The sequence below is a fragment of the Papio anubis genome, chromosome 8, assembly GCF_008728515.1.
Source record: "Papio anubis isolate 15944 chromosome 8, Panubis1.0, whole genome shotgun sequence".
Classification (NCBI taxonomy): domain Eukaryota; kingdom Metazoa; phylum Chordata; class Mammalia; order Primates; family Cercopithecidae; genus Papio; species Papio anubis.
The window spans coordinates 93,988,936-94,005,461 of NC_044983.1; the positions used below are offsets into that span (position 1 = coordinate 93,988,936).

At 37.9% G+C, this 16,526-nt stretch overlaps 1 protein-coding gene across 3 annotated transcripts in view; it reads right to left on the reverse strand.

The window, feature by feature from the left end:
- The window catches only part of STK3 (serine/threonine kinase 3), a 339,589-nt gene that overhangs the window by 134,454 nt on the left and 188,609 nt on the right, over positions 1-16,526 (reverse strand). For all 3 annotated transcript variants that reach the window (XM_017962187.3, XM_017962188.3, XM_009213409.4), the window contains one exon: positions 5,839-5,976. In XM_017962187.3, the coding sequence (XP_017817676.1) occupies positions 5,839-5,976 (138 nt within the window). The remainder of the gene's footprint in view (positions 1-5,838; positions 5,977-16,526) is intronic.

The window sequence follows — 16,526 nt, forward strand, 5'->3', positions numbered from 1 at the left end:
TTTTTCTATTAAATCAATCACTATATAATTCAGATAATGTTTATCTTTATTTTTTGCCTATATTGTTTCTCAGTGACTGAAAACGGAATATCAAAATATTCCAATTTATTTATTTAGATCAACCTCTTATGTCTTTAATTTGTAACATACAATGCTGTATTAATATACCAAGTTTATAACTGTATCATCCTTTATATTATGTTTTTTATCAATATTAAGTGACTCCTTCCTCATTTACTGATTTCTGCTGTCAATTTTGCTTTTTTTAATCATGTTATTCATAGTATCTTTTTATGTGTTTTATTAAAATTTCATTGCCTGTTTTTAACTTTTAACCCAAATTCTTTTAAGTATGCCTCACATAGAAACATGAGTTGGATTTTATATAAGTTTGTAAGTTTAGCTCATGTAGAAAGCATGGAGTTGCATTTATCTTATGAACTAAGTGAACCATTTAGTACTTAACTAAATATTATTTAATAAAAAAATTAACCATTATATTAGCATATAATTATATGCTAATGCCATTTTTATCATAATTGTTTTACATTATGTAAAACATAAATGTTTTATCATAATATTCTATCATAAATGTTTTACATTTGCCATCTTGTTTTTTCTGCATTCTTTTTTACGTTGCTTTGCAGTTTTAATTTTATTTCCTGCTAATCTTAAAATGCCTTTAAAAATATACACATAGTCCCTTTACAAAGGTTCAATTTAGGATTTTTCAACTTTACAATGCTGCAAAAGTGATATGCATTCAGTAGAAACCATACTTGGAATTTTGATATCTGATATTTTCCCAGGCTAGTAATATATGGTACAATACTCTCTTCTGATGCTGAGCGTGAAGGTATTAATAAGTCCCAGCTCCCAGTGAGCTATGCGATAATGAGGGTAATTAATCAATATTCTATAGTGTACTGTGTTGTCAGCATTTTTTGGATAATGTGTTTTGTGTTTTCACATTCAATTGTGTCTACAAAACACTCAACTACACTAATTTATGTGTTCTGGGCACGTTTTTGGTAGGCTAGGCTAAGCTAGGATAGGTGTATTTTAACACGTTTTTGACTTACAATATTTTAAACCTTCACTGGGGTTGATCAGGACCTAACTCCATTGTAAGTTAAGGAGCACCTGTACTTAAAAAATTGGCAATTTGTCTGATAAAACTTCTCTTCTGACTCAAGAATACTCAAATAATATGGCCTTGCTCTTCAAGTACCCTTTTAACTTTATTAGCCACTTCCTCTTTGTTGATCAAAACCATGTCTGCAGCAGTTATACAGGAAAAGCACAAGTACAAATGAAATTGGACATACTGAGATTTTGAGATTAAGAACGTTAAGCTCTATAGACTAACTGTAGCATGACACTAGAGTGAATTCACAATGAACTGCATAAAAGCAGGGTTGTGGTAAACTGGATGAACCAGATAAGTATATTGGCTTTTCTTAAAAATAACTGCAGCTTAGAAGGGTAGTTTATACATTCCCCTGAGAAGATAAAGTATGATGTAGTTTGAAATTTCTATACTTTGTTAAATAAATGTAATTCTGCTGGTTTCTAGTTTCTGTAGTGTTGGTCTTCTCTCGCTTTTGTTAATATATAATCAGTCACTAAACCCTCATTCTTTCATCAGATTTACTATTTTCTATTTTGGCAACTTTTTTTTTTTTTTTTTTTTTGAGACGGAGTCTTGCTCTGTTGCCCAGGCTGGAGTGCTGTGGCCGGATCTCAGCTCACTGCAAGCTCCGCCTCCCGGGTTCCCGCCATTCTCCTGCCTCAGCCTCCCGAGTAGCTGGGACTACAGGCGCCCGCCACCTCGCCCGGCTAGTTTTTTGTATTTTTTAGTAGAGACGGGGTTTCACCGTGTTAGCCAGGATGGTCTCGATCTCCTGACCTCGTGATCCGCCCGTCTCGGCCTCCCAAAGTGCTGGGATTACAGGCTTGAGCCACCGCGCCCGGCCGGCAACTATTTTTTTAAACTCAGGTCCTTAACAATTCATACCTGTATTATTACAGTGCCTCCTCATTCTATTTCTATATTTTGCTGCAACATTATGCTATCAAAGACATTCTTTTCTTATATTCTCTTGTTTACATATGTAAGTAAAGTGGCTCTCAGACAAAATTGAGGCATCTCATCCTAGGCATCAGTATACCCTTCTTACTTTACTGTTGTCTGTATCTAAACTCTGACACTATTTCTCTAACTGGTGTTTCTGCTCTGGCTAAGCAGATCTTACTGTGTTCTAAAATACATCTCCCATTTTTTTGTCTTTGTTCGTATTGTTCATACCATTTCTCCTCCCTAAAATGACCTATTTCTTCTGTATGAGGTATCTGTGATTACTGTATCCATTCTTCTACTTTTACATTTATTAATCATATAGGCTGTGCATCATGAATGTAACTTCTATATTGTATTGTAATTTTTTAACATTTCTGTCTTTTGTTTCTCAAATAATATAACTTCAGTTTTTTGTGTGTTTTTGGAGTGTGTGTGTGACCTTTCTACTAGTTTGTCAAAAATTTTTAGAGTAGGACAGGAGTCTTTCCTTTCTTATTGCTCTACTCTCCTCTAGGACACTGTCTGTTTTTATAGCTGTTTGAAGTTGCGTTGTAAGTACCTGTGTTTTCCAACTTGACACAAACGGAAGAGATCATGGAAGACTGGTCACTGACTTTATTTATTTATTTATTTTGAGACAGAATCTCACTCTGTTGTCCAGGTTGGAGTGCAGAGGTGCGATCGTGGCTCGCTGTAATCCCCATCTCCCGGGTTCAAGTGATTCTCCTGCCTCAGCCTCCCAAATAGCTGGGACTACAGGCACGCGCCACCATGCCTGGCTAATCTTTGTATTTTTTGTATAGATGGGGTTTCACTATGTTGGCCAGGCTGGTCTTGAACTCCTGATCTCAAGTGATCCGCCTGCCTCGGCCTCCCAAAGTGCTGGGATTACAGGTGTGAGTCACCGTGCCGGGTCACTTACTGACTTTAGATTCCAGGTTGCCCACCAGCAGGTATAAGGATCATCTCCAGATCAGGAACTCCAGTGCTAATAGACTGAAACTGAACCTTGTCTTTTAATATCTCTAGGGTTTTAATTTCTTTATCTTTAAAAACTACTAAAATTTCAACTTAATAATCTCAAAGGATCCTTCCCATCTATGATTTTTAAAAATTTATACAATATTCTGTGTCATAGAAAATCAATCACTATTTTTAAAATCCATCATGAATTTCTTTTTAAATATTGTTTCTTTGTTTACTGGAAATGAATATGGTATAATCTGTACATGTAAGCTATAGATATATGTCAACAAAAATTTGGCAATCAGATTGTCCACTGAGAGTTAAACTATGATTTAAATCAGGGGTCCCCAACCTCCAGCTGCAGACCGGTACCTGCTGTGGCCCGTTAGGAACTGGGCTGCACAGCAGGAGGTAAGCAAGCATTACAGCCTGAACTCTGCCTACTGTCAGATCAGCAGTGGCATTAGATTCTAACAGAAGTACAAACCCTACTGTGACCTGCGCATGTGAGGGATCTACATGCTCCTTATGAGAATCTAACTAACGCCTGATGATCTGAGGCAGACAGTTTAATCCTGAAACCATCCCACCTCTGCTCATCATCCATGGAAAAACTGTCTTCCATGAAACCAGTCCCTGGTGCCAAAAAGGTTGGAGACAGCTAATTTAAATCATAACAGATAAGACATACAAAACTCCTTGAAGAGACAGAATGGTTTCTAGGCTTCCTGCCAAATAAGACTCTAATGAGGCCAAAGATAATTATCCTATCAACAAAAAAAAAATTTAAATCAGAAGTTTGTTAGGTTAAATATACACATATTACCTTTACTATGTATGTATTAAGTACTGGATACTAGGAATCCAAAGGTAGTACCCTTTGGACTACTTTAAAATACATATATATTTCAGCAGGGCGAGATAGCTCATGCCTATAATCCCAGGAATTTGGGAGGTCAAAGTGGGCAGATTACATGAGCCCAGGAGTTAGAGACTAGCCTGGGCAACATGGTGAATCCTGTCTCTATGAAACAGACAAAAGTTAGCTGGGTGTGGTGGCATGCATCTGTAGTCCCAGCTACTCAGGAGGCTGAGGCGGGAGGATAGGTGGAGCCCAGGAGGTAGAGGTTTCAGTGAGTGAGATCATGCCATTGTACTCCAGCTGGGGCAATACGGTGAAATCCTATCTCAAAAAATATATGGGCCGGGCATGGTGGCTCACGTCTGTAATCCCAGCACTTTGGGAGGCTGAGGCAGGTGGATCACTTGAAACTGGGAGGCAGGGGTTGCAGTGAGCTGGGTGCCACTGCACTCTAGCCTGGGTGACAAAGTGAGACTTCATCTCAAAAAAATAAAAAATAAAATAAAATAATACACACACACACACACACACACACATATAACACATACATTTATTTCAAAGGAATATTGACAATATTTCAAAATAAATGTTTTAATCAATTTTTTTGTGGAAAAATAAATTTTTACCACCTAAACCATTAATTTTTGAAAGGTAATATTTGCACATAACCCAAATCTCAAAAGTCTCATAAATAGTATTCATCAAAAAGCAAGTCTCCATCCAGTCCTCCCCCATCTATAGTTAGTTACCTTCTCTGGAGGCCATTTTTTTGCTTATTTTTCTAGAGATACTCCATTATAAGCATTAAGATAGGTATATATGTTGTGCGTACGTAGGTGTATTTTTCCAATCACTCTCTTTCATGGACTTTAAATTGTTTCCAACTTGTTCACAGATATTTAGGATCTTTCCAATCTTTTAAAATTTCAATGTTCTATGAATATTTTTACACATATGTTATATCACACATGGTTAAATATTTCTGTAGAATAAATTCCTAGAAGTGCAATTGTTGGATCAAAGAATATATGGATTTTTACTTTAAATAGATATTGCTGTACTGGCATCTATGGAGATTGAGTACCAAGTTACACTTTCATAACAATAAACATTACACTTAAGAGCATGTTTCCCATACCCCTCAACACATCCTTCTGGAAAAACAGGACTTTGGAAAGTTACTTTTTTTTTCCCTTTTTTCTTTTTTTGTCCTTTTAACCCAATGATTCTTTTAGAGACAGGGAAGTCACTTTTTACAAGAACCATGTTTTTCATCCTTTTGTTACTTAACAATAGAAATCATTTTGCAAATATCAAGTTTTGTTAACGTGAGACATGCTTATTATTAGTTGAAAGTTCTAAGGCTATTCTGTTGGGAAAATTAAGATTCACAAACAACTATTATAAATATTAAATTATTTCCATTTGCATTAAATTTTAAGGTAGATTTTAAAATCTACTGACATTCTGGATACAAAGTCTACTTACAATTATTCTATCAAAAAAAAAGTGAAACTCTGAAGCTCTTCCTTTAGATAATCCTGTAACTGATATTTACAACGTGATAAACTCTTCAAGGAGTCCAGGGATCTTGTACTTACATATTTTATAGTGGAGCAAAAAGTCAAAGGACAAATGCTGAGTCAAGGAACAGAAGAAAAAAAAACATGAGAAATAGTAACTATGAAGACAAAGATTCTTTTCTGAAAGGAGAATGCTTTGGAAATTTTGTTTTAAAACAACACTGCGGGGAATGAGGGGATGAGAGGGGAAGAAAGAAAAGAAGAGAACAAAGAGGAGAGGTAAGAGGAGGGGAATGGAGGTTTACATCTTTAGAAATCAGTTATGAAACACACAGCAGTTTTGGCCAATGTCAGAAAGCTGAAAGGTATGAAGAAAATATCCTTCCTTTTGAGGCACAAGCACTGACCTGTAAAAGTTGTGTTGCAGTAGCTCTTTGCTCAGGATTCTTCACCAAACACTTTTTAACAAAATCGGTGAAATCATCGGACCAAAGTTCTGGCTTTCTGAATGTTGGTGGTGGATTTGTGGGAATCATAAAAATAGCCTAGTGCAAATGAAATATCCAAAAGACAGTAAGAATCACACTAGCACAATCAAATAAACAAATCTCTTTATCTTTTTATCAGACTCTAAATTTGAAAAACAAATTTAAGCTGTTCTAGGATTTCCAGTAAGTCTGAAATTCAGGAAGCCAATCCATCTGCTCCTAATGTAATCATTTCCCATTAAATTTCCTCTATTTGAATTGTAGCTCATTGAGCACATCATTCTTTATTTTACCTATTACTTTATCAGTCTCCAAAGAAGACTACATTTCTGACCCACTAACGATATTCCCTAAACAGATATATTCCCAAATTTTGCTACTACGTGCCAGATTTACTTCTTGTTTCAGTTTTATATAAGTACTGCTGCTTCAAATGGGTAGTAGGAGTCTAATTTGCTTTTGCAATCCAGAATATTTAAGTAAAATTACTGCTATAATATGAAGTAATACTTGATAGTGCCAAGACTTTTATTTCTTTTTAAATACAAGTCAAAATTTCAAATGAAAAATTTCAAAGTAATACACTACTTTAATTTATCACTAATGATTCAGTACTAATAATTTAGTGGTAATGACAATACATTCAGATAGCTCAAAATTCAAAAACCACAGAAAGACTCCATCTCATCTCTCGCCTCCTAGACAGTCACCCTGGCATGCTTTTGCTTTTAATCTGAGTCCAAGAAGTAGATTAAAAAAACAAAAACAAAAACCTGAAGACATTCTAAATATGAAATATAAAAGTCAGTTAGGGGGCTAATGTAGATGTCCCAACATGAGCAATAAAATGTTCAAACTAGAATAGTATCTACAGGAATGAAATGGAAGAAATGAAGCATAAGATACTTCAAAAGAGGAACCAAGAGTACATGCTAATAATATTGTTTTGGAGAGGTGAAAAAGGGAAGCATGAAAAATTACTCCAGAATTCAAGAAATAAGAAATAGGTACCTTAAATTGTAAGGCACTCAGGTATTTTAATAATTCCCTGTATCATTCTTTTGAATGCCCTCAGAATATGCAGCCATTTACTACAATGCATTATCATTGGTTTCTAACTTGGAAAGTGATCCAATGGACTTTCTGTGGACACAGCAGCAAAGACTCAATATCCAAGTCTGTTGATTATAGGTTAAGAGTCAATCTTTTTACCAGTATATGCATCTTCTTTCAAAAAAGGTAAATTCTTTAATAGATTAGAATATTTTTGTATACCTCACGTCATGCTATACTTATTACATCTATGGTAGTCTTTCAAAAGCAGTGTAGCCAGTATTACAAAACAATAAACATCTTTCAATCAAACAAATATTTATAAAGCATTTTTGTGTGTTCAGAACAATGCTATAATTTAGAGGTATCAAAACAAAGGGCCACAGGCCAAATAGTGCCAGTGGATCTATTTCGTTCAGACAACATCAATCTCACATTGCCACAAGGTATGAATCTGCTGTAATTAGGCTCATTTAAACTAGGACATATGTTCTTCCTCTTGCATGAGCCCTATCTAGCCTGGCTCAATTATCTACTTTATGTGATGGTCCCTTTAAATATCATATATTGTAAACCTGGCTATTACAGATTTTAAATAGGATACATATCTCAGACCCCCAGAGCTCACAGTCAACTTGTGGAGAAAAAACCAAACACATATGAAACAAATAGCAAACAACAGAGTGCCAGACAATGAAATTCTGCCTGCAAATAACCTAATGAAACTCAGACAGCTCCACAGTTGAGGCAGAACCTAATAAGGCTTTAAAAAATGAGTAAAATGGGGTTAAAAGCAGCTGCTAGAAAAGGCACACAAAACCACCTGCTACTTCCAACTAGAGAATAAAAATAAATTTGAACTCTCATCTCTGCAAAACAGTTCAAAGGACTTACATGAGCCCCTATATAGACTGACCTCAAACTACAGGTAAATTACACTAGATTGTCTAGATAAATATTGTTCATCTGCACTTCTGTTGTAAACTGGTGGATAACACAATGATTTATGTCCTTGAAGCCAAAGCTCTCCTTTGAACTTTGAGGCAATGAGTTGCAGTCTTATCTTCAGATAATCTTAACATATAAGGCTCACCTTAGCAGTAGCTATTAGAAACCCAAGGATAAAAAGCTGAACTCTAACTCTTATTTACCCAGTACTCTCATAAAGTGAACCTAAAATGTCACAGTCTACCCTCAAATATGCATTGAACAAGCATGAACACCAAGCATACAGTCCAAACAAATAAGTGTTAGCGTATGATCTATACCAAAATGTCTCCAGGAAAACCACTATGCCATTTATTTCCATTTTTTAACATTAGATCATCAATAACAGATTTTCTTGCCAGCCTTACTGTACTAATTTAACTTAACCTAATAATGAACCACAGAGGATCCTCTTAAGAATCTCCAGGTTTCACATGAGTTGATTAGGTAATAGGCCCCTTCTACAGAAAGTTTTGGCAATCAGTGGCTCACTTTAGACTAACAATTCATTCCCTTGCCACCAACCAAATCACAGGGACACACATTACAGCCATATAATTTATCTTATCTCTAACACCATTTTGATTGAAGAATGTTAGTAAAATAAATGACATGATTATCCTTGTGTTTGTTTCTACACAATGTGTTGCTTAACTACATACCAAACCTCTGATTATGTTTCTAAAAGAACTACTCTGATCACAAGTAGTTTAAGAGGCCAAGAAATCTAGGTGCTTCAAAACAACTAATTATCTTCATGCCTGAAATGTCATGCCTTAGACTGCAAGAGTACCCAGGAGATGTGGAAAGGGTTGAAAATGAGAAGCTACAATGACTGAACTTTATAATCTCAGTGGAATGAGTCAACACATGTCTGAATCTACAGCAGCTGAGTTTGTGAATGTATAGAAGTGATGGGCATGCCAGAATAACAAAGAAATTCATACCATTATTTAAGAACCTCAGATATATGAGCAAAAGGTTATCTTTACAACAAATAAATGAGATAAAGGATGAGAAAACACTATAAAACTACAAAGAAGTAACAAATATAGCTGTTTCCTGACAGCAAACATAATACACAGGTAACAAGCTAAATACAATTTAAAAATAATTTCTGGAAAGGAAATAAAGTAATTACACTAATTTATAAAAGACAGTACAAATAAAAGCAAACGGTACAATGTGATGAGGCCAATACTGGACATAAGTCAGAAAAACTGGCTTGAGTTCTAAATCACTACCTGACTGTGTGGTTTTAGTATCATTTTGTTTTTTTTTTCCAAGTAAGGAGGTTGAACTGGATGTTTATCATGTCCCTTACCAGGTATAAAAAGACCCTGGCACTCTTTACCGGGTATTAAAAAACCTTGGCACTCTAACTGCCTAGGAATTGAAAGGTAAAATTATACTAAACAAATATTAAATTGCTAGTTAGAAAAGGGATGGAGAAGAGGAAAAACAGGGAAGGATAGGAAAAGACCTTTTAGATGTTAATATAAAAATGTGAATCTAGGCCGGGCACGGTGGTTCCCGCCTGTAATTCCAACACTTTGCGGGGCTGAGAGAGATGGATTACCTGAGGCCAGGAGTTCGAGATCAGCCTGGCCAATATGGTGAAACCCTATCTCTCCCAAAAAACAAAAATTAGCCAGGCGTAGTGGGAGGCACTTGTAATCCCAGCCACTTGGGTGGCTGAGACAGGAGAATTGCTTGAACTCGGAAGACGGAGGTTACAGTGAGCTGAGATCACACCATTGCACTACAGCCTGGGCAACAAGAGGGAAACTCCGTCTAAAAAAAAAAAAAAAAGTGAATCTAAATTTTTATCACCACTCCCTCAAAAGCAAAAATGAAATATATAGAAATTTTGAAGAGAATAGTAAATCTAAAGTGAATATTTCTCCTATAATAATGTTTCCACAGTAAGCACAGAGTTAAAGTATTGGCACCATGAACTCACGATTCACTCCAGCTCCAGTAGCAATTATTAATCTGGCCAAGAAAGGCCAATGTGCCAGCCTGGAAACCAAATTAAGGGAGAGGGTGCACCTGGTATTCTGGCAGTACAAAGCAAATAAGAGAACCAGCTCTAGACGGCACTGGGTACATAACAGCACCATTATTAGTAACTATCTGACCTATTTAACTACTCTATGCCTCTGTTCCCACATCTTAATATAGGAATGTTAAGGCTGTTCTGAATTTTCAATAGATTAATACATGTAAAACACTTAGAATAATGCCTGCCACAATTGTAAATGCTCAATAATATGAGCTATTATTAACCTAATTTTACAACTGAGGCTCACAAGAGTAAGCTAGCTTATTCAAGATCACACAGCTAGTAAACTGAATGTCAAAATTAGAACTCAAGTTTGATTCCTTAGCATATGCTACCTCACATTACCTCTATGTTTCCACTAAATTTCTGCTGCACATAATTTTAAGATAAAGGCTCTGTTATATACATTCAGTCTCTAGAAAAAAATGGAAAAGTATTTGTAACAAAGATGATTATAGTTTTGCTATCTTTAACAGTAGAAAACTGAAGAAAAAAAAAGCCAAACAATTGAGGGTGCTAAGTAAACTATATATGAATAACATAAAGTAACATATTGCCATAAAAAGTGACAAATGTGTGAATTACAAAACCACAAAGAACAGTTCTTAAAAAGTAAAAATGAGGGAGTAAAACAGTAAAGACTGCTTTCGCATAAAAACGACTAGTATGCAGCAATAAAAACTAAAAGATGGTATAGAATCTTAAAAATTTAAACTGTCAATTCATAGCAGCAATTATGTACAAGATTGTATAAGTGTCTTTAAAATTTATTTTTACTATGATGGCTTTTTAATTTTTTTTTAACTTTTAAAAATTACACTTGCAGCTAGGCAAAGTGGCTCATGCCTGCAGTCCCTGAGCTGAGAGGCTGAGGGAGGAGGATCGCTTGAGCCCAGGAGCTCAAGACAAGCCTAGGCAACACAAGGAGATCCTGACTTTATTTTTTATACATATATATATTTAAAAGTATCTAAAAAAATTATACTTGCAATTGCAACAGCTTCATTTGATACCACCCCGCAAGCTGTCACCTATTCCAGCCTGCCCCACAACCACCTCTTACTCATGCACTATTTAAATACCAATACACTCAATGCTTCCAGTTAAATCTTAACCATCTTTCAAGACTGAAATATAATATCCCTTTAATACAATTCAACAATATCATAAAACATGGCTGTAGAGAAAAGTAAAAGTGAACAAAAGCCAACACTGAAAGAACTTTATCATAAATTTCACTCTCTCAGATAGAAGTCCTATGATCAGTTCAACTGACTTTTGTAAGCACATAAATGTATCCATACCTGCAAGATATTAACTTCTTCAAGAAATTTAGAGTCTAATGGAAGACAAAAATGCATATCAGATCATTTTAATAAAATAGTGTAAGTGCTCAAATACATGTGAGCAATGGGTATTACAAAGGACGACTTAGCCCAAATGGGTATGTGAGCTAAAAGGGTACGGGAAGATGAGCTTTCAGCTGAGTCATAAATAATGAGTGAGTCAGTGAAGCACAGAAAGGAGACCAGCATCTTCTGAGTCGTGAAGTCTGAAACCTCATGGAGCTGTGGAACCTCATGGAGCTGTGAGAGAAACTGACTTATGTCAGATGTAGGGCAGGGAAATTACGAGGTGAGCCAAAGGCATCTTGTTTCCCATAAAGAAAGAAATCACTCAAATACTAACTGGATCACATCAGAAGTTCAGCACTTGTAGAACTTAGTTATCAGCCATAAAAGAATCTGATTTAACTGATCTGGGGTGATGACAAGGCACAATATTTTCTTACATCTCCCAAGCAATTCTAATATGTGAGTAACATGGAGAACCACTATTCTAAAATATAAAATACAAGACAAGTGTTAGCACTCTTTAATATTTCAACTTCAGAGCTTTCCATATTTTAATCTTGTACTCTGATTAGTTATACACTCATCCTCTAAATGCCCTGGATAACATGGAAACTACTTGAAGGCAAAACAGTGTCTTCTATTGTCTGAATGTTTGTCTCTTGCAAAATTCTTACGTTGAAAGCAAATCACCAACGTGATGGTATTAGAAGGTGGGGCCTTTGCGGGCTGATTAGGTCATGAGGGCTCCACTTTCGTGAATAGAATTAATGCCTTCATAAACAAGTCCCTACAGAACCATCCAATCCCTTCTGCCAAATAAGGACACATAGAAGGTGCCATCTATGAGGAACAAGCCCTAACTAGACACCAAATCTGCTAGCACCTAGATCCTGAACTTCCAAGCCTCCAAAACTGTGAGCAATGCATATCTTTTGTGCAAAATTACCCAGTCTAGGTATTTTGTTATAGCAACCCAAACAGATTATACAATCACTTAAGTTTTGTATGTCAACTGCATTAGGCATAGTACTTCTCCATAGTAAAATCTAAATTTATATTGAGAGTGTTGATATAAAGACATTCAGTTCGGTATGGTGACTTGAACATACTGATTTACGTCAACTCCTTCCCCAAAATCCTGCTAAAGTACAGTAAGAATTTTAAAAAGACTTAACCTCCAAAGAGAGAAGGGCAATAGAAAATAAAAGATAGCAATAAAATTTTGGAAATAGAAAGTAGATGGAAGAGTCATAACTGACTCAAAAGATCTGAGAAATCAGTAAGAAGCACATCAATTCCCTCCAAATAACTGGAAGAAAAAAAAAAAAGCCTAAGAACTTGGAAGTACCAAATATATCTAAAGATAGTGGACACCTGTAACAAGGAACACACTGGGTATCCCAATCTTGGCTTCTAAAATGCCAATCCCCAGTAAAAGCAACCTATGCTCCTTAAGGAAATGACTCATTTCAAAGGTCAAAATAGGGAAATCACAAGGTTAGCTTTGGGTATCTTGCTGGGCCAGAAGGTTAAGAAAACACTCAAAGATTAATGGTATTATGTCAAAAGGACATACAAATAACCAAATTTAGGATAATTTGAGCATCAAAATAATAATAATAATAATTACACTAGGCATATAGACTATAACTGATAGTAACAAATTTTTAAAAATTAGTCTACATGTTTTTTTTTTTTTTTTTTGAGATGGAATCTCACCATCACCCACCCAGGCTGGAGTGCAGTGACACGATCTAGGCTCACTGCAACTTCCACCTCCCGGGTTCAAGCCATTCTCATGCCTCAACCTCCCAAGTAGCTGTGATTACAGGTGCCTGCCACCACGCCTGGCTATTTTTCACATTTTTAGTAGAGACGAGGTTTCACCATATTGGCCAGGCTAATCTCGAACTCCAGACCTCAAGTGATCCGCCCACCTCGGCCTCCCAAAGTGCTGGGATTACAGGTGTGAGCCACCACACCTGGCCTATGATGTTATTTTTCTAAGAGTTTAAGAAAAGCTATTCTTTATAGAAAAATTCTAAAAATACACAGTAACTGAAATAGAGTATCAACATATTGCACCCTCAATGTAATTTAATGATCAATTCAGGCAAGGAACACCAATGGATACTTGAGTTTGGATATCTGTCCCCTCCAAATCTCATGTTGAAATGTGGTCCTCAATGCTGGAAGTGGGGCCTGGGAAGGAAGGGAAGAAGGAAGGAGGAAGGGAAGGAGGAAGGAGGAAGGAGGAAGGGAAGGAGGAAGCGGGAAGGGAAGGAGGAAGGGGGAAGGGAAGGAGGATGGGGGAAGGGAAGGAGGAAGCGGGAAGGGAAGGAGGAAGGGAATGGAAGGAGATAGGGAAGGGAAGGAGGTAGGGAAGGGAAGGGAAGGGAAAGGAAGGAGGAAGGAAAAGGAAGGAGGAAGTGAAGGGAAGGAGGAAGGGAAGGGAAGGAGGAAGGAAAGGGAAGGAGGAAGGAAAGGGGAAGGGAAGGGAAGGGAAGGGAAGGGATGGGAAGGGAAGGGAAGGGAAGGGAAGGGAAGGGAAGGGAAGGGAAGGGAAGGGAAGGGAAGGGAAGGGAAGGGAAGGGAAGGGAAGGGAAGGGAAGGGAAGGGAAGGGGAGAAAGATGATATAGAGAGATAGAATGAAAAATGCCCCCATCCCCCAAGATGTCTACATTCTAATCCTTGGACTTGTGAATATGTTACTTTACATGGCAAAAAAAGATTTTGAAGATAAGATTAAGTTAAAAGTCTTGAGGTGGAGAAATTATCCTAAATTATCTAGGTGGCCGAATGTAATCAGAAGGGTCCTAAAAAGTAGAAGAGGGAGCCAGGAGAGTCAGAGAGAGATGTGAGTGTGAAAGAATGGTCTGCTTTGAAGCAGTCTTCAAATAATGCTGCTTTGAAGATAAAGGAAGAGGGCCATGAGCCAAAGAATGTGGGCAGCCTTTAGAAGCTTGAAAAAGCAAGGAAACAAAAATCTCTCTGAGACACTCTGGGATAAAAAAGCAGCCCTGCCACCACTTTAGATGTAGCCTAGTGAGATCTGTGTTAGACACTATATTTTGGAAAGCTCCAAAATGATCTCCTTTGACTCCATGTCCCACATCCAGGGCACACTGATAAAAGACATGGGCTCCAAAGCCTTCAGCAACTCCGTCCCAATGGCCCTGCAGGGTTGAGTCCCTGAGGTTGCTCTCATGGGCTGGCACTGGGCGCCTATGGGTTTTCCAGGTGCATGGTGCAAGCTACTGGTAGCTCTATCTGGAGGGGTCTGGAGGATGGTGGCCCTCTTCTCACAGCTCCACCAGGCAGTACTCCAGTGAAGATTCTAACCCCGTATTTCCCCTCTGCATTGCCCTAGTAGAGGTTTTCCATGAAAGCTCCAGCCCTACAGCAGACTTCTGCCTGGACATTCAGGCTTTCCCATACCTCCTCTAAAATCTAGGCTGGGGTTCCCAAGTCTCAACTGTTGCTTTCCTTTTAGTTATGAAAATGTCTGCAGCTGGCTTGAATTGCTCCCCTGAAAATGAGCTTTTCTCTTCTACCACATGGCTGGGCTGCAAATTTTTCAAACTTTTATATTCTGCTTCCCCTTTAAATACAAGTTCGAGTTTTACAACATTTCTTTGCTCATGCATATGGGCATAGGTTGTTAGAAGCAGCCAGGTCACCTCCTGAACACTTTACTGCTTTGAAATTTCTTCTGCCAGATACCCTAAATCATCAGTCTCAAGTTCAAAGATCTGCAGATCCCCAGGGCAGCGGTACAATGCCACTAGGTTCTTTGCTAATGCATAACAAAAGTGACATTTGCTCCAGTTCCCAGTAAGTTCCTCATCTCCATCTGAGACCTCATTAGCATGGATTTCATTGTCCATAACACTATCAACATTTTGGTCACAATTTAACAAATCTCTAGGAAGTTCCAAACTTTCCCTCATTTTCCTGTCTTCTTATGAGCCCTCCATACTCTTCCAGCCTCTGCCTGTTACCCACTTTCAAAGCTGCTTCCACATTTTCAGGTATCTTTACAACAATGCCCCACTCCATGGCACTGATTTTCTGTACTGGTCTATTCTCACACTGCTATAAAGAAATATCTGAGACTGGGTAATTTATAAAGAAAAGAAGTGGTTCTGCAGGCTGTATAGGTTCTGCAGGCTGTATAGGAAGCATAGCAGCTTCTGTTCCAGGGAGACCTCAGGAAACTTACAATCGTGGTGGAAGGTGAAGGTGAAGCAAGCACATCTTTTTTTCTGAGGCAGAGTTTCGCTCTTGCCACCCAGGCTGGAGTGCAGTGGCATGATCTTGGTTCACTGTAACGTCTGCCTGCCCATTTGTGGTGATAACAACTTCTTCCTCTCTTACTTCCTGCCTCTCTCTCTTCCCCCTGCCCCCAACTATCCATCTATACTAGTTTTCTATTTCTGCTGTAGTAAGTTATTACAAACGTAGCAGTTTACAGAAGCTTATTATCTTACAGCTCTTTAGGTTAGAAGTAAAACATGGCTTGACTCTGTGATCCCACTTAAATATCCTGTCAAATTGTAATCCTCAGTGTTAGAGGTGGGGCCTAATGGAGGTGACTGGATCACGGGGGTGGAGTTCTCATGAATGGTTTAGTATCATCCCCTTGGTGCTGTTCTCATGATAGTGAGTTCTCATAAGATGTGGTTATTTTAAAAGTGTGTAGCACCTTCCCCCTTTCTCTCTTCCTCCTGCTCTGGCCATGAAAGATGTGTTTGTGGTCGGGTGTGGTGGCTCATGCCTGTAATCCCAGCACTTCGGGAGGCCGAGGCAGGCGGATCACTGAGGTCGGGAGTTTGAGACCAGCCTGGCCAACATGGCAAAAACCCGTCTCTGCTAAAAATACAAAAATAAGCCAGGTGTGGTGGTGGGTGCCTGTAATCCCAGCTACTTGGGAAGCTAAGGCAGGAGAATTGCTTGAAGAAGCTGTTATCTCCATATATGGGCAGTATCAGGTTAGTTACCATCCATAACTATCAAGTGCTGTAGTGCCATCAGTATGTGGCCTCCACCTTCCAGTTTACGTCATGGTTTAAGATGGGTGGTTCAACATTACCACACACTGACTCCAGACCTCAAAAAAAAGGGTAAGGGATTGGCAATACAGAGT